At 43.1% G+C, this 19,201-nt stretch overlaps 1 protein-coding gene across 3 annotated transcripts in view; it reads left to right on the top strand.

The window, feature by feature from the left end:
• SLC6A11 (solute carrier family 6 member 11) overlaps window positions 1–19,201 on the top strand; it is an 86,480-nt gene that overhangs the window by 38,173 nt on the left and 29,106 nt on the right. For all 3 annotated transcript variants that reach the window (XM_010409748.4, XM_010409750.3, XM_010409749.4), the window contains exon 7: window positions 4,352–4,486. In XM_010409748.4, the coding sequence (XP_010408050.1) occupies window positions 4,352–4,486 (135 nt within the window). The remainder of the gene's footprint in view (window positions 1–4,351; window positions 4,487–19,201) is intronic.

Genomic DNA, 19,201 nt, shown 5'->3' with positions numbered 1-19,201 from the left:
AATAAATCCATAAAACACTGAGAGAAAACTGAAATATCAGCTGTTTTGCTGATTCTAACCCCTCCCCTGATCCCAATTACACAATTCCACTTATCTGCTGTTGGGTTTTTGCTTTAGTTTCTTTTTCAGCATATGAAATTTTAGCTTTAAATTGTAGGTAGACCTCGAACATTTTCCCCCCTTTTGACATGCTGTTAGAATCCTTGTGAATCATTCCTTTATACCATTTGGCACCGTTTTTCTCGTAAATCCAATTAATGTAGAAAATCTCTCCTTTCAGTTGTCACCTGTAGCTCTGTGGATGGTGTAGAGTCAGATGAGCAAAAGCCTTTCTTTCCAAACAATGCTGCATGGAATATTTCACACTGCACCACGGCAGCTGGAAACGAAGACCTTTTGCAGAGTTTATCATCTGCTGGTACCATCTAGGAAATCAGAATTTGTGAAACTGGCAAACATTAGTGAGGCCAAGTCTGGGTTGACTATGGCATGTGGGACAATTAAAATAATTTTGATGGCGATCCTGCCCAAATTGGTGGTTCCTGGGTGTGTCTACTCAGACCAGAGCTGCCAGGCAGTGGTATGATAATTATATTTCTATAATTGTGCTAATATGTCCTCCTGGATAAAAATTACTTCTTTCTTTCTCACGTCACTCAGTGGAATTTTGGTTCCTGAGCAGTTTCTCCACACAGGAATGTAGTGCAGTGTGGGCATAGTTGGAGGTTTCATTCTAGTTCTCCATGGTCATGGTTTCAAATAAATAAATGAATAAATAAATTAATAAGTAAAGTTAAATGAACTAGGCTGAAAACACTCAGTGAAAAATAAGGATGAGCAGGGCACAGGGGCAGGTCTGATTTCCCACAAACACTTTAATAGTGAGTTCTGGCAAATCTCTGGCAATTCCTGCATTGATATTCCTCACGTTTACAGGCCAATAGAGCAACAGAGGATTTTAGGGGACAGGGATTAACAAGCCAGTAATTTCCTGAAGCAGCCAGAGAAATTTGATGCCATTTATAAAACGCAGTTGGTTCATTATAGTGCAAACGAGCTTGAACATTGCAGCTTGCAGGGGAGAATTCCAGCAACTTCCTGGCCTCCAAGTCATATTTTGTTCAGGAATCCTGGTTCTGTTTTCTTAGCCAGAGCCACGCAAAGGAGGGAAGTTCTCTGCTCCATGCTGCTGTGAGGAAATGTGTGAAGCTCGGGCTGGTGTGTCCTGTAGAAGAGAGAAATCTGGTTTGGGGCTTTGAGATTTCCATGGGTTTGGGGCTCCGTTCACTGCATGGAAATCTTCCTCCTTTTTCTCAACAGGGTTATCCTGAATTTCTTATCCTCACAAGCCATATCTCCCTCCCCCTGCAGCATGATCTGGCTGGAGCGTTCAGAAAACCACCTTTTCAGTTAGGACAAGAAATTCAGCAGTCCCAGGGGACAAATTGGAACACAGGCACACATTTGTGTTGTTAAAGTAATTAGGTATGAAAAGATGAAACTGAAATCTAGTTCAGTTCTCAAAATCTTTATGGTGCCTCACTTATGAAATAATTTCATAGGTACTTAGATGTGTATTTATTAACATTGACTGACATCTAAGCCCCTTGAAGGTTTTGGTATTTAAGTTTCCAGTACTTGGTGCTCAACTTAATGCCTATTCTTTGATAATTAAAGCTCGTGGCAGTCAATAAAGTATCCATTCTCAGGATCTTTGGTTCCAATGTACTTTCAGTTAAGCACCTGAGTACAGTTCAGAGTTGTTGGGTGCATTTCCACCTACTTGTATGCCTAAATATCGTTGTAAATTTTCCTTTCAACCACATTGTAAGAGGAGAACTTGGTGGAAAAGATCGCCTGCCAGAAATTTTTATTTTGTTTCCAACTGCTTAAACATTGGCATGGCTCTGACAAGGGTTTAAAAAAAGCATTTTGAGCATTGGGATGCAAATGAACATACCAAGCAATTAAAGTCAATTAAAACAGGATGCAGTGTAATTAGAAACAGTTGTGTTCACATTGATATTCTGAGAGGTTCGATGCGTTGAAAGAAAAGAAAACAATTCAGGAAACTTTTAATGCCAGACAGATGTGAGGGTGATGCTAATAATGGCACTGATTCCTAAATTCCCCATCCTGCCTCACCTCAGGAGCTCTTGGGAAGGGGGAGAAAACGGGAGTTAATGTCTCTCTTCCAACACAGTGCACTCACCTGTTGCAGTTGGAGCTTTGCAGCCCCAGGAGCTGTGTGAGCACTGACACAGATCAATTATCAGCAGTGTCAGTGGGCTTGGGAAGGAGGGATCTTCCCATTTTTCCCACTCCTGCTTCCTTGGTGTCCCTTTCCTTGTGGTTCTGGATATCTGCATGGGTGTTTATTGCCAGAAATCCTGAGCCAATGGTGCTCTGTTTATATCCCTGCATGGCAACCAGAGAGCAGGGAGAGTCCTCGTGAGGCAGAGCGGCCTGATGGCCGAAAAATTTATTGGAGGTTGTGGTTCCAGTCCTTGCTGCTGTGGGATTGCACAGATCCCTTTACCTGGCCTCTCTTGGCTGCAGAGATGAATGGTTTTGGCTCTTCCTTGATGGAGCTGAGAGAGGAAGTCCTCCCAACACAACCTGGGAAGGAATCTGCCTCTGCCAGATTGCGGCGTTTGCTCAGTGGGGCGTTCCAAGGCAGCGGTGGGATGTGCAGGAAGCAGTGGATGTGCTGCACAGCAGGGCAAAGAAGGAAGGAAATGCAAGGAAACATTACAGATATTCAGGTGCAAGCCCTTCAGTGCCATCACATGGATGTGTCTGCTGACTACTACCCTCTGTTAAATGCAGCTATTGATTTAAAACAAGGGGAAAAAATAGCTGGCAAAGAGCCAAATAAGTGAAAACCATTAGCTGGCTACTCCATCCTCTCCACCTCATTTAAGGCTCAGAGCAGGACCGTGTCCATCCCGTGTGTTTCTTTTTTAGTTCTCTGTAGCTGCTGATCCTTTTTTATTTGAAACCTAAACATGGAGAGACAAGGTTTGAACTCAAAGTTTGAACTATTTGAACTCAGCCAGTCATAGCAGTTTGCATTCCCACCAACAGTCAACAAATGTAAGCACTGGGATAAATCTTCCCATTTTGCATTGTATTGACCTATGAATTCATCAGTTCGGGCATTTGGGACCTAGAGGATTAGAATGATGGTCTCCATTTCCTGGGAAATTCAAGTTCCTCCATTTTTGAGTGTACCTGATGAGGCACATGACATCATTTAATGGTTGGGGTTACATACTCAGTCTGAAAATCAAATTTCAGTTCATTAATTACAAGAATATGTTTGAGAATCCTTTCATAGGTCCATTCTTTGATGTATCCCTTTCATTTATATAGGAAACAGATATTGGACTCCTGAGTTTAAAATGCGTCTTTTTTGAGGGTGTATTTTTCACCAAATGATTTTTTTCCATTCTTGCAGCTTAATTAATTTTGGCTGGTGCAAGGGAGATGTAAGAATAACACCTCACATTTGGATGGTTAAACCTACTCTGCACAGGTGGAAACAGCCACAGGGAATTATAGAGAGTTAAATTTCAGGTGGTTATGACATAAATAAAATATTTCTAGTGCCATGGAATTTATCATTTAATCATTCTCTGAGTTTGAACAGCCCTGTGCTGCTCTCAGATGTGGGATTGTAAAACAGGACCAATTCTCCTCCATTTTTCCCTTGGAAAACGTGATTTCTTGCAGGTTTCCTGTTGCTCCTCATGCAGAGAACAAACTGATCTCTGAAAAAAACAAATAAGTGTGGCCACATATGTGAAAATACAAATTGCTGGGGTTCAGCGCCTCAGAAATTTTGCCTGAAGGTGCTTTGTATGATAAGGGTTCTCTATCAAATCCCAAGGAGATATGGACAGAATTTAACCTTTGGGCTTGATGAAATGTTTATTTCTGAAGCACAGACATGCAGGCAGAGCAGTCTGAAGAGAAACCAGTTTAGTAATTATGGGGTGACTGAGAATCCATTGCACGTGCTGGTATAATATATAGAATTAATGACTTGTTATCATGAGTACCAGTGTTTGGAAATATTATACTTACAGAGGACTTACAGTCTTATATATACTTTATATATATATATATATATATATGTATATATATATATATTACTTACAGTCCCAATCTCTATAAAAAGTGCTGACCCCTCCCACAAAACCTGAAGAGTTTACAAGGGAATACGGCTGCAGGACAAAAACCCTGCACAAAGGTATCCAAAGCACTTTTCCTCCAGTGGATGTGAAAATGAGGTGGTTTTGCTGCAGCTGGAAGAAAATCCTTTTCTAATGTGTATTTCCTCCTGCAGGTCGTGTATGTAACAGCCACATTCCCCTACATCATGCTGATGATCCTCCTGATCCGGGGGGTGACGTTACCCGGCGCTTCCGAGGGGATCAAATTCTACCTTTATCCCGACATCTCCCGGCTCTCTGACCCACAGGTAGGACCATGGGCCGTGCCTTTATTTGCCTCTCTGACTGAGAAAAACTGCAAGAGCTTCTTGGTTTTGAAGTCTGAATACAGGTGACTGCTGGGGAGTTGTTCCTCGCTGGAGTTCTGGACTTGGGGATAGGGCTGTAAAGCGTGTTGGAACAGGTTATTTTTTTAATTGGAGAGTACTTTGGTTGATAAATGAGGATTTTCAGAAGCAGTTGCAGTTGGTGCTTCTGCCACTGAGGGACAAGAGCGTTGCCAGCAGTTTAATGGGAAGAAATTTCACTGGGATTTAGCCGTTTTATGGTTCTTTGGTCATTCCAGATCTAAATCTCAGTCAGAATTAACAGAGAAATTGTTCATTCAGGGGATTGCTGTCTTCATAGCGGAGTATGCAACCAAAGAGGAACAAAGTGCTCAAACCAGGATCTCTGCCTGTTTTGTTGTTTCCAGAGTAGAGTAGAACACGGAAATAATGGATTAAGTTGTTTGGTTCTTTCCCAGTGACAGATGAGTGCCTTAAAACAGTTATTGGACATCATTTGTGTGATATTGAAGGGGGAAAATGACACAATCTCTGTAGCACCTGACAGGTTGCAGACAGCATGTTACTGATCTGCTTTGGCACTGTAAAAGACATTACACAGTGTTTCTCCTGAGGCTATTACATTATTAAATGGATCCTGAGAAGGAGACAGAAGGGAATTTGGGAATATTTGTCAAAATGATTTTTCTTAATCTGCTTACTGAAGATATGTCAGCGTAATTTTTTAAAATCTCTGCTTACTTTAAACATGTATTGTGTCACAAAAGACAATAGAGGGGCTCCTTCAGGTAATTGCCTTGAGGCATCAGAAACATCTGTGGTGTTTGCTTTAAACAAGTAGTATTTATACACGGAAAAGAAAACAGAAAGAAAGAGATTCATTTAAAAGATTGAAAATTTTAGATAAAAATTTTAGATGAAAATTTGACCACGTTGTGTCTTTTGGACTTGGCAGTGTTTGTGGTGTTGTGTGTCAGCATGGATGGGTGAAGGGAAAGGGCTGTGGAAGTGGTGTCAGTGCTGGCTGTGGAATTCCAGCAGCACCTTGCTCAGAGGTGGCCTCAGGTCACCCTGAAATTAGCCCTGGAACAGAGGGAAAGACAGGATTCTCTGGCACACTCCCAGACATTTGTTTGCACCTTACAACAGGCTCAGTGCGCAGTGGATCCATCCTGGTTCCAGCTGAGCCCTGGGTGCCCAAACACTTTTAGCCGGGACAAGGAATTGTCTGTGGTGTGTTTATCTGAGCCCGGGGGTGGCACTGGTTTGTTCTGCCCAGTTTGAACTGGAGTTTCACCCCAGGGTGTGGGGCTGGCAGCTACAGGTGCCCCCTGCCTTCCCCAGCAGTGCTCAGGGTGCCCTGATCTTGTGCCACACGTTGGGCTCTGCTCCACCCGCAGCGACTGTGGGGAGTCATGGAATGGTTGGGGTTGGAAAGGACCCTACAGCCCATCCAGTGCCACCCCTGCCATGGGCAGGGACACCTTCTGCTATCCCAGGCTGCTCCAAGGCACGTCCAGCCTGGCCTTGGACACTGCCAGGGATCCAGGGGCAGCCCCAGCTGCTCTGGGCACCCTGTGCCAGGGCCTGCCCACCCTCACAGGGAACAATTGCTCACTAACATCCCATCTAACCCTGCCCTCTGTCAGTGTGAAGCCTTTCCCCCTTGTCCTGTCACTCCATCCCTTGTAAAAAGTCTCTCTCCATCTTTCCTGCTGGCCCCTTCAGGCACTGCAAGGCCACAGTGGTCACCCCAAAGCTTCTCTTGGCCAGGCCGAACAATCCCAACTCTCCCAGCCTTTCCTCGTGGGAGAACTGAGCTCCTCGTATGAGCAGGGCTCAGTCCTGCTGCTTCAGTGCTGGTTCCTTCCCTTGTCCAGGGCTTTTCTAGAGGCTGCTAACAGGATTTTGCCCTGCGTTTGGATTTTCCACGTGCCACTGACACCCTTGCTTGTGTTTGTCACTGAAGGAGGGCACGCCAGCTTAAGGGACATTATTGCCAGCTTAAGGCACATTATTGCCAGCTCCCAGGAGGGTTTACATGCCTATTTACTATCCTGTTGCCACTTGTAAAGAAATATGTCGTTGCCATGACAATTTGCAAAGCCCACGGCGTTGGTGGGAGCAGCCTGGGAAGCACAAAGCGCTGGGGACACGTGGGGTGTGTCTGTCTGTCCCACACATGTGAGGCTGGAATGCCTTTTGGGAATGCTCAGTGGCTGCTTTGAGGAGCCAGTTCCTTCTCAGGTTCAGGGAGACTTTCACGGCTGAGCTGTTGTTCTTCAGTTGTATTTTAAACACCTTTTAGTAGAAAGCAGATGGAATAAAATGTGCCATACCAGAGATGGTGAACACCAACGCAGGTGATTGAACCGGGGTATGAATGCTAAATTGCTTTTAAGAATTATTTTTGTGTTGAAAAATGCCATTCCAGCAAAACTGAGCTATGTCGTTGAGAATAATGAATTCAAAACTTGAAGAAAGCTTCCAGAGTAATGGGTGCAATCTCTAGTCACTTTTCAAGAAATAGAGGAAGCTTAGTTCTTCAGACTTAAAACCAGAATTTGGCACAACTAGTTTTTATTTTAAAAATAGCCTTTGGTTCAGCTTTAGTACAACTTTTAATGGTGATAAGATGGATGCATAGACATTCTCCATTTTATAGAAACGTAGAATTTAATGTTCAAACCCACAAATATTTGGATAAACCCACCCTCCCCTCCGACTTCACAAAACTCTTGTCAATTGGTTCTAGAGCTTTCTGCCAAGGAACACAGCTGAAACTACCTGGAGATTCGTGCTTCCAGTTCCCACCTTCACTCTTGTTTCTTTTGATTTACTCTGCAGTGCCAAAGCATAAATCATGTGTACCAGCAGAACTTGCTTTCCCCTTCAGTTGCGGGCCTGTTTCAATAATATTTCAGGGAGGGTGCTGGGTCTGCTTTAGGAGAGAGGTGTTTGAACCCCACAGCCAGCTCTGTTTACTGGGATTAAACAAATGAAGTTTCTCTTCAAGGCTCACTTTAGTTTGAAGTCCTCGACTCTTTTGTCTTTGTGCAATTTGCATTCCACGGTGGGTTTGAGCTTTGTGAGCAGCTATTCATCTCTGCAGCTCCTCTCAGCCTCCCAGGGCTGTGCTCTCCATTTAATTTTTATATTTTATCTTTCCAGCAGCCCCAATCCTCTCACTCTTAAAATGCCATCTTCTGTCCTGAGTGTGTGCAGAGCTCATACCAATCACTTTGTGCAGCAGCAGTGGAAGCTGGAACAGTCTGGAGCTCTATTTAAGCCTCAGAAGTGTTTTGCTTCATCAACAAAAAGGTCTCTATAATCTTCATGCTCAAATTGGCTTGAAATACATCCCTCTGCCCTAATCTGGGAGATACAGGTGCTGTTTATAGCTTAAATAACTCACACAGAAGCAGTGCTTCAGCAAGTTAATGGGATTGTTATGGGGTTTGTGTGCAAGCCTGACTCACAATATGGTTCTGGTTGTCCCTCGACAGATTTAAGGCACTCAGTATGTGATTGTACTTGTGTGTGGTGCTCACTGAGTCTTTCTGGGGAAAACATTTGGTGCTCTGGAAGGGGATTTTGCAAACATTTGTGCCTGGAAGAGGTGAAGTGGATGAGGGAGTGGCAGATGTGGCAGTTTGGTGGGTCAGGAAGTAACATTATGGATATGACATGGCAAAACTCACACATCAGTGTAACCCCTGCTGTAACAGTGGATTGCTAAAATGGGGAGGAAAATAAGAATAACACTCTCTTGTTTATTGGATGTTTGCATGCTAAAAATTGGCCAACTTGCTGGTTTTTTTAAATTATAAAAATATGAATTGTTTTGATGAACATATGCGCTAGAGCATCTATCAACACAAACAGAACTGCACACTCCTCCAAACAGCTGCTGCTTCCCAAAATCTTGGACAAATTTCCATTTCCATGTGGAAAGAATACAGGTTGTACCTTATCTCTGATAAACTCTCACGTGAATGTTGAGCATGAGGAATGATGCCAAATTAATCAGGCCCAGGAAAATCGGAGCCATCACGGCTAAATTGATTTTAGATTCCTCAGCTCTTTTATTTGCAGTGGGAAAACGTTCAAACTGCAATAAGATTTCTGATTTCTGCAATTCTTTGGTAGCTCAGCCATGAGAATTCTCTTTTAGGCAGCTGGGATGTGCAGGTGACAACTGGGAAAGGGCTTCCAGAGGACCTTTCCCATAAATTCCCTCAGCACTGAGGTTTGGTTGACTGGCTTGAAGCCCACTGGATCTTCCTTCTTGGAAATAAGCACCAAAGCATGAGTGCACAGCAAAGAGCATCAGCTTAACCTGAAAACCCACTTACTCTGGAGAGACTTTATACTACAAAGATCCCCCTCTTCCTCACATTGCCCTCTGGATCAAAAAATGCTTTGTCCTGCATGGCATTTGGGCTCTTTTCACGTGTGGTTGTAGAGAAAAAGAGCATTTTAGTACATCTCTTTTGGAGAAAACACCTTTTTTTTCTGGTAGAAAATCACTCTCAAATAAATGCACATCATTTTTTTCCCCTGAAAATTGCGATTTTTCATGGCTTACTCCTTAATTTTTGTATTAGCACGAGTTTATTGTGGTGGTTTTTCCTTCCTTAACATGATTTTACTCTGTTTCAGCATATACATAACAATATACTTTAAAAAAAGATGCTACTCATGAAAACTGCAACCAATTGCTTTCTAATTAATCTAATTACAATATATATATTTTGAGAGGCATTTGGGAATACTGGCCTGGTGTGGAGGTGATATTTCCTTAAATCCTGATCTGAAAACCCAAACTGCAAAAGCTTTTGAGAATTTCTCTTCCCTCACCATTTTATTCCCAAAGTTTAGGGATGCTGAGTTGCTTTAGGAAGAAGAAATAATGCAGATTGATTCAGTTTTAGGATTTTCAGCCTTGGAATCCACAATCCTGTCGCCACCTCGAGGCCAGTGAAGCCTTTTTCCAAGGCAGAGGAAAATCCTCTTCTCTGCCTCTGGAAGTGGAGCAAACTGCTGCATTCAAACATAAATGTTGGGGCTCTGCTTTCCTTAAAAAAAAAGGTTGTAAAAGAAATGGTGATTTCCTCTTTGGGTGCTTTCATGCTCAGAAAATTCGGGTTGCTGAGCAGTGGATTTTAGACCTGTCCTGCATCTAAGCCTAGTGATCCTTACAATAGAAACTTCAGACTTTTCAGATGTGGGCAATGAAATGATCTCTGGTTGCTGGGGAATTTTGGTGTGCTTTTATTTTTTTGAAATGTGACAGGTAGCAATCTTAGAGGTCTTTCCCAACATTAATGACTCCATGATTCCCTAAGTGAGAAACTTGCAGTGTAATGAGAAACTGCTCCCTAGGATATGTTCAATGCAGGCTGGTGAGTTTTTAAGGATAGTACATGAAAAAATGGTTCAGAGACAGGTCAAAAATCCTGAATTTTACCAGAATTTTAACAAATAAGTCAGTAAACCCTTCAGTGATTTACTGCATTTTTGACTTTTATAAGAGTTTGGGCAGCGATTTTAAAAAAACCCAAAAATTTAATTGGGAAAAAATAGTGAGAGGAGGAAGAGGTCCAGCTCCTGTGACACCCGTGCAGTTCTGCTAAGGGTATGGAATTTACTCTTCTTTTTCCTCCCACTTTCTTCCCATTCTCTGGATTGTTTCCCTCATCAGGTACTCACTGCCTGAACCAGGTGTCCTGTGACAAAAAACAGCTCTCTGGGGTGCCTGGAGCAGCTCAGTGTTTGCTCACCACATCAGTTTTGATATGGTATGGATATTTTGGGTATATTTAAGTATATTTAAGTGCAAAAGTTTTGTGTATATTCAAGTGGAAAGGTTTGGGGTAAATGTAAGTATTCTGTGGGAAAGGCTTGATCTAAATTCCCTACACAAACTTTTGGGGTGTGTGAGTGAACAGAACTCATGGCTCACCAGACAAATCTGATTTATTCAACAGCATGAAGCTGCGGCTGTTAATTTGATGTAGCAAATGTGCTTTCTGAAGTCCAGTGATTGCTCTGGGGTGTTATTTCACGCCCTGAACAAATACTTTGCCTCCTTCTCCCCATGGTTTCTCCCTGTGTTTCTTGCCCTTGCTGCACAAGCTGAGCAGGCAGCAGCAGGTTTGGGCAGTGAGAAGAGACTTGTTGAAAGAATGGGCTCATTTTGGAATTTCTCTGGGATTTCTGGGCCACGTGGAATCTGTCCCTGCAACCCCTTAGCAACCCTGCCAGCGGAGAGGCATCATCTGAGTTTCAGAGAAGCTTTAATTGCTCTTTAATATCAGATTTTATGGCTGGTGCAATGTGCCACTGGAGGGAGACAGGATCCACACATTAACTCGGAGTATGGGCATGACAGCCAGAGATCTCCCACTGTTTTCATGATGGAACCTGAAAAGAAATGCAAGAGAAACTTGAAGAGGCTTTTTTTTTTTTTTTTTTTTTTGGCCTAAATTGGAACATTTAAAGGACTACAAATAATATCAATGGCTTGACCCTGTCAGCTGCTTTAGAAGCCCAGGCTGCTAGCAGAGAAAAGCTGTTGTTAAAAATGCATGTTTCAGATTAAATTAGGAATTAGTGAAATAAAAAGCTAAGTGACAGATGGATATTAATGAGGAAATAATAATAAGGGAGCTTGCACACAGTGGGGGGAGTCAAAAGTGAAACAAATAAACATTCCGTGCTATTTTTGTGACACAAGTGGGTTTATGTTGCCACATGAATAGAGACACTGGAAAATATGAAGTTATTTTAAGAACTGCTAGTAGGATTCTTCTTAATCCCATTATTCCAGAGGAATGTGAGAAAAAAGCAAAAGATGAGGTTACTACACTGGTGGAATGACATGCTGCTCGCAGGAAATCTGGAATTTGCTGTTTAAAAAGTTGAGTGCTCCTAAAGATTATTCTTTCAAGACCTGTTAAAAAAAAAAAAAAAAGCTTTCTAATCCCCCTGGAGTTTCTGAGACTCTTTTTATTTCTTCCCTAGAACTGGGGTAACAGCTGAATTCTCAAAATAACCCAACAGGAAAAAGGCTGAGCAAAAATGTAGAGTGTGCACCCCGCAGACCTGCCCTGGGAGACGTGCCTGGCTCTGGGGGTTGGTGTGAGGCTGGAAAGGTGCTTCCCTCAGGATCTACAACCTTGCTTTTGGTATCCCCTAAAATGTGTATGACAACTGTGCTTATATATGGGATTTACTGCACTGTTGCCTCTGCCTTCCCTACGGACAAAGCAGCTCCGCTGTGCTGGTGTGGGGTGGGGTTAGGTTGTTGAATTATTTGTTGGATTATGGTCCTACAATTTCAGTTCTTTACCTACCATTACACCACCGTTTCTCCCTTCTGCTTGATAAAACACACACAGATATATTCACACTGATGTTGCATCACCAAAACTGCCCATGAAATAAATGACAGGATGAGAAATCAGCATGTTTTCCTGATTTCAGCTTTGGCTGTGGTGCATCATGTGACTGTTCATATCTTTTCCTCTGAAATGAGTCTTTAAAGAGAGAAATGTCCACTTGTCAACATTAAATTCCAGAAAACTTTGTAGTACAGGAATTCCTGCAGAGGTCATGGATATGTTAAGGAAAATCTTCCTTAGCTGTGGGCACAGTCTCAGTTTCCACACACAGACGGATTTGCCCGTGTGGATGTTTATAGGCTTTAAAAACTGAGGCTCAACAAACTCAGCTTTCCTCAGAATTTTCCCCAGAATCCTGGCTGCAGGAACAGTTTTTGATGCCACGGGGGAAGAGAGGCAATAAAATGGGCTTTGTCCCACCAGGGCCAACCCCACACTGCTGCTGCAATTTGGGTTTGTAAATAAGGAAAAGGGAAGGAAATGTTCAAGTGTCACAAGCAAAGAGGGAATGAAATGCTTTGAGAAAAGGTGTTACAAACCTGGCAGGAACTCTGCAGATGTTGGTGTCGTTTGGGTAAGGGTTCACTGATTTCTCACTTGTTTGGGGTCAATTCCAGAGAACACTGGAATAAAAAAGTGCAGCTGACCTCCAAAAGAGTGGGAGGTGGGATCTGGTTCTTGGTGATTCTGCACTCAAGTTCTGTTTGCACACTGATATTTTAGCAGAACAAACAGAAAGTGTTTCACACAGACCAGAGCTTAAAATGCTTAAAATAAAAATACTTCTTAAATTTTTAATTACTATTACATTTGGAGACAATATCTTGTTTAGGAGCTAAAAATCAAATGCTTCATTTAAAAAAAATGGAGAAACAACATTTGGCTTGTCAAAATAACCTTTCAGTTTCTGGCTAAATGCTTTTCTGTTTCACACAAATTTGCAAATAAAATTAAATTGAAGCTTCATTCTGCTGCAAAATTAAACATTTGATCAATGTCAGTACTTTCAGTAGCCCCAGATGTCAAGAAGCAAGGTCCTGAACACAGTTTCTAAACGACATTTTATTATCCTAGCGCTTTTTTTGTCTTGATCTCAGATTTACTTTACGTTTTTGCCAGCTCTAAATGCAAGATTTTCCACTGCCCAGCTCTCTTGAAAAAGGCCCAGGCTCACAGCAGAATTCCAGTGAATGTTGAGTGACTTGTTTACTAAAATTCTCCAGCTGGGTGTACAGCTCCTGCCACTCTAAAAACAACTTGGGCTTTTCAAATGCTCTAAATCCCTCTGGGTAAAATAATAAAACAACATGGGGACTCTGGGGGATGCTCACAAAAACTCCAGGGAAAGCTGGTACTTTCCCAGCCCGTGGGCCTCCGGGAATTTGTTTATCCAGCCATGAAGGTGAGCAGACCAGAGGTGGGAAATGATGGCAGAGCTGAAAAGTGTACAGGTGGGAAGCAGCCCTCAGTGAGTTTCTATTTTATGAGGGCAGAAAACGTGGCAGAGGAGAAGGGATTACAAATTAAAATGATCTGTTTGGTAATTTGATCTTCACAACAAAGTGGGTGAGGTGGTCCAGGGTCATCAAATTGAGCAGGGCTTGTTCTTCCAGCGTGGGGAGGGAAACTTGTCTTGGAAGTGTGGGTGGGTTCCCCACTATTTCATCAGTCCTAGAAATTCCTCTTTGCCCTGACCCTGTGGAGCATTTGGAATGCCCAAGAGCCAGAGCTGAGACACCTCAGCTTGGGTGAATCAGGCAGAAATTAAATAACACAGGGCTTAGTTTACTTTCTTGTGCATTTGGACACTGACCAGCCGATGGTTTTCAGTACAGGCATATCACTGCTAAATGTATTTTTGTATTTCTATAACTCCCCTTACCTGCAGAATTTAAAGTAGTTTAGTTTTTAAGTAGTTTAGGTGGTTTTTGTGGTTTTTTAAAAAATTTTATGTTCTCGCTTAAATTTTTACTTTCGTTCCTACAAGTAAAAGTAAGAGATGAGTGCATATTTCCAAAATACAGAGTTGAAGAATGCAACACTAAGTGAGCTTTCAGCAAGTGAGAAAGGGAAAGAAATAAACCAAACCACAGCCCCTTTTTGTCTTTTCTCCATCTTGTGTGGGGAGTGCTGTAGGTTGGAGGGATCAGACAGAAACCCAAGGTCCTTCACGTGGAGGGAGAACATGCAAGGAGTGATTCTGAGGGACAGACATGACCCCAAGGATGTTTTTTGGGTTGGAACCACCCCTAAATCAGCTCTTTGATCACTTCAGATAAGCCTTTAAAACAAGCCCAGGACATCAGTAGTGCTTTGTTTGTTTTCCTAATTAGCTTCTCCCAGACAAATCTGTCACAGGGAAAAGAACACCAGCTTGTGCCTGAAGGTCTAAACCAAATCTGCATTATTACTTTGTCTTCCTCCATCCCTCCTCGTATTTGTTTATAAAAGCTCATTCTGATTTTTCTGTCAGTAGCTCCTTACCCAGGAATGCGAGATTCCCTAAACTTGTAACTGAGAACAACCACAAATCCCAAATGCCCCTTTAGAAAAAAAAAAAAAAAATTCTTAAAATCTGAGATTGATTGGACAAATTGTTGCTCTGAGCTTGCTGGAGTGATCTCGGAGATTCTTGGCACGTAATCCTGGGTGGGTGCCAAGCTCTTGGGTGGGTTCCAAGCAAATTCCAGCCAGCATTCACCAGCAATTAACTCTGAGGCAGAGGCAGCTGGGCCACCCCGAGTTATCATCTCTGCAGTGCTGCCCTGGCAGTCGCAGAGCTGCGGCTGCGCTCACTCAGCCACAGAATCCCCGTTGTGCCACCCCAAATTCCTTCCTGGCACTTGTGGTCCCACACCCTCGATGGCTGTGCTTGTAGGATTCCTACCATAAGAGCTGGGAGTGTGGGGAGAGATGAATTTAAAGCTAATTGAATTATTCTACAATTCTATACAATGCCAAAATTAATGAGTGTTGATTAATGAGTGTTGCTTGCTCAGTACTTTATCGTTGTTGGAATTCGGGGATGGGGCTATGGAAAAAAATGAAATAAGAGTTAGTGTTTGTGGATATGGAGTCTTTGAGGCTGCAGTAAATAAATGTATAAGGTTTTGTGACCTACATTTCAGAGGAGGTCACTGCAATGAAGTCTGAACCAATTCACTGCTTGTGCTGCCACAGAACTGATCTGCTGAGGGTTTAGTGGTGAGGTGGCCTTGGTGGGTTCCTGCCTTTGCTCCCCAGAATTGTTCTGACTGAAGGAGATGAGTAATGCTGGAACTCATTTGGGTTTGCCATGCTCAGAGGGGACACATCCATCCACCCTTAAGTGGTGCCTGCAGACATTTATTGCTTTTCCAGCTCTGGCTGCTCCTTGGGGATGTCCTTGACCTATGGTGACCCCTAGCCAGGGCATGTGGCAGGGGTAGGAGAGCTGCTGGGATTCCCAGGCTTCCTGTGGGGACAGTGGGAAGAGAAGGCCACCTTTGGGGAGCATTCCCATGGCATTGTGCTCCAGCCATTTGAATTGGGCTGCATTTTAACTGCCTAAATGAAAATTGGAATTTGTTGCCGTAACCTTTCTGCTATCGTCTGGTTTTGCAACAATAAAAAGAGGACAGTGGGTGACCTCTGCACTGACTGAACGTGTTCCTGCTATGTATTTATAGCTAAGTAGGTATCCCTTGTAGCTGAAGTGAAAAAATGGCTTTGTTTCCGTCTCGTGATAGTAATTTGAATCCTTTCTGTCCTATTAAATCGTGTTAAACAGAAAATGACGGTTCTCAAACGAAAAAGGATGTTTTAATAAAGTGGTTCATGCTCTAGGTTAACTTTATGGATTTTCATCGTTTCCTGGGCCATTTTTTGCTGAGTTAGGATGGGATTGTCCACATCTGGAGCTTTGAGGAAGGCTGAGTGACTGAAATGGGATTAAATTAGGATAAATCTTTTCCTGTCCATCCTCTCGGATTGTTGACCCGTAGTGTCAGTACCAATATTTGAAGAATACATTGCCCCAGATTTCATTTCTCTGTTTTGAGCTTACTTTAGAAAAGATAATTAACTTTTAATTGTGTCTTTAGTATTTATCCTGCCTAAGCTCTCAGTTTTTATTATGCTTGTGAAGGGCAATATTCAGACTATTCTGTGGGCAGCATGAAATCAATGCTGCCTTCAATTAAACATTTCTTTGTGCAGCAGAATGTGGGGTCAGAAGTTGTCACTTGGCCTTTTAATGGGTTTATTAAACACTGAGGGACTTTCTAGGGACATTTCTGTTAAATTAAAAACATTTTCCCTTTTTCCTTTTGGTCTTTAGGCAATAAATTGGGTTTTTTAAATAAATCAAAACTAATAGAGTTACTTAGTGGATAATAACCGGAAGCTGGGCCATGGTTTTGGTGCTATTGTAGAAAATTGAGTATTTGGAGTGGCAGCTCAGAGATTTGTATTCATTTGTGACGCTCATTAAATAGCAGTGTAGGGCACTACACACCCAACAATCACTGGTGAGGTTTTTGTGTGAGAAGGCAAAAAAAAATAAAGAAAAAAAGCTTTTACACACTGTCAAACCTGGAAACAGAGCACAGCCCTCCTGATTCCACAGCCAAGGCACCATTCCCTGTTTGGGTGGCACTCAGCCAGGAACTCAGGAGGTCCTCCTGGAACCCTGCCTTGGCTTTGGCAAAAGTCTATAAAAATGGAGATGTAGTGGGTTTAGAAAAATACAAAAGAATGTGCTTTTTCACACAATGAATGACTAAATGGTGGAACTCGCTGCTAGGGGATGTGGGAGGCTGAAAGTATCAATTAATTCCATTAATTACGGATGGGCCAATTGCAAACTGTTAAACACAAGAGTCCAGATTTAACTTGGGGTTCTGGCTGGTTTCTTCAAGGCATCAGTCCAGCTTTCACGGGGAGGTTCCCTGCCCTGGAGTGTCCATCCTGCAGGGCAGTCTCTGTGTCCCTGCTGTAAAACAAAGTGAAGCAAATGGCAGCAGGTCAGAAAATTCTTGTTTGAATAGAGCCCCTCAAAGCAGGTTCAACCAGAACAGGTTGTTGAGGGCCATGGGATCACTTAGGCTGGAAAAGTCCTTTAAGATCATCGAGTCCAACCATAAACCCACTGCCACTCCCCTAAAGTCCATATCCAGTCAGGTTCTGAGCTTTCCAAGGGTGGTGACTCCACAATTTCTCTGTGGGCAACCTGTTCCAGAGTTTGACCACTCTCTCTGTAAGTTTTTTCTTCAGTTTAAGTGGGATTTGCTGAGTTTCAGTTTGTGCCTCTTGTCCTTCTATCAGCACCTCTGAGGAGACACTGATTCCCTGTCCTTTACTCCCTTCCACCAGGTATTCATTTATACACATTCATTTATACACATTTATTTATACACAAGAATCCTGAGTCTTCTCTCCTCTAACCTGAGCAGTCCCAACTCTCAACCTCTGCTTTCATGTTAGATGCAGCAGTCCCTCAACCTGGAGCCTTCACTGGGCTCCAGTAAGTCCCTTTTACTCATGAACTGGGATCCCAGCACTGAATTTGTGGTGTTTGGCAAAGGATCACCCACCTCCCTCAGGGTGCTGGGAATACTCTTCCTCATCCTCAGCCCGGAATGCTGCTGGACTTTGCTCCAGGCACACTGTTGGCTCGTGGTCAGCTTGTCCCCTAGGGCCTTCCAAGAGGTTGTTCCCTAGAGATTTATCCAGCAGTGACTTTCTTAAACCACAATTGCTGAAGTTTCTAAAGAGCTTTTAGTGACAGATTTTTCCAAAGTGTTTCTGAATATAAAACCAGGCTTCCTTCACCTTCAACCACGTGGTTGCTGACCGCTTAAAAAAACCCTTCAGAACAATAATCTCTCTTGGAGGGAGTTTATCTTTTTTTGTTTGCAGTTTCTAAGCTTTACCAGCAGCTTCTGTGCTGTTTCCAATTCCAAGTTTAGAAGGCACAGAAGGAGCAGGCTGTGGAGAGAGAGGGAGAGGAGTTCTGCACTGGTAGCGCTATAGAAACTCCATTGGTTTCTCAATTTTCGGAACGCAGCTGCCAGTGGCACCGTTCCAGCAGCTGGGCCAGACTCCAGCATGGAGGTGCCCACCCGGGGCACTGTGCCAGGGTAGCTGAGAAGGGGAAATCTGTTCTTTCCCTCCGGGCAGGGCCACACTGCCGACTCCAGCTCCATTCGCCTTCGGGCTGGGATTGCTTTTGGCAGCGGCTGGAGCTGGGAGCTGTGCTCTGGGACTGCTCCCCTGCTCTCCATGGAGGCAGGAGACAGAGATCCCCTCACCAGCACCTGCTGACTGCAGGCTCTGACAACAGAAGGTGTGTGAGCAGAAACCGCGGGCAGGAAAAACAGAACTCAGCCTCAGTGCCATCTTCCCCAGCAGGGAGGAAGGGAAGGATCTGCTCTGATCTGAGGGAGTGGGAATGAAATGTTTGGTGCACTGGCTGCCCCAAACAGCCTCTAATGCTGGAGCTGCTGCTGCAGGAAATGCGAGAACAAACAAATTTAAAAAATATATAAACATGAAGGACACCTTTTAGAGGAGCTGTTTCCACTGGGGCTGGCATTGCCGTGGATTGGTCACATCCTCATCCAAGGAATAAAGAGGAGTTGTTAGAGCTCACTGCAGGATGCAACCCGGGGAAAAAACTGTATTATAGGTATGCAAAACCAAATCACTCCCAGATATCCCTTGACAAAACTCTCCAGGGTTTTTATCAGGAGTTAATGCAGTGTTTGTTGCATACCCAAGGCACAATTAACGCCTCGGTCACCTAAGGTCATGCAGGGACCTTGGCAGGGAGCTTCTCTGTCTTTGTGACAATTTATCCAAGGGGGGAGTCTCTCTATAAGTTTATTTTTCCATATTGTCTCCAACTCCCACTGCCACCTTCAGGGATCCTTTGGCAGTCAGGGAATTGTTTTGTCCTCTGAGGGATTTCTGAGGGGAACAAAGCTCTAATGAACACAGTTAAGTTTTGGTGAGACAAACTTTGTTTTACTGCTTAGAAAATTTAAATCGATTCCTGCAGGCTGTTTTTTATTTAGATGATAATTTTAATACACACATTTGATTGTTTTGCTAACCTATGACACAAACCAATTCAATTTTAGTCTTTATAATGTAAGGGATGAGTTTGTTTTTTTTTTAATTTTTACTTTGCATATTGTGTCCTCAAGCCCATAATTTGCCAAATGCTGCATTAGAGTAGCAGAATATATATATATATATATATATATAAACTCTTCACATATTTAATTTA

Source organism: Corvus cornix, chromosome 12, assembly GCF_000738735.6.
Source record: "Corvus cornix cornix isolate S_Up_H32 chromosome 12, ASM73873v5, whole genome shotgun sequence".
Taxonomy (NCBI): domain Eukaryota; kingdom Metazoa; phylum Chordata; class Aves; order Passeriformes; family Corvidae; genus Corvus; species Corvus cornix.
This window is presented reverse-complemented; position numbering and strand designations above follow the sequence as displayed.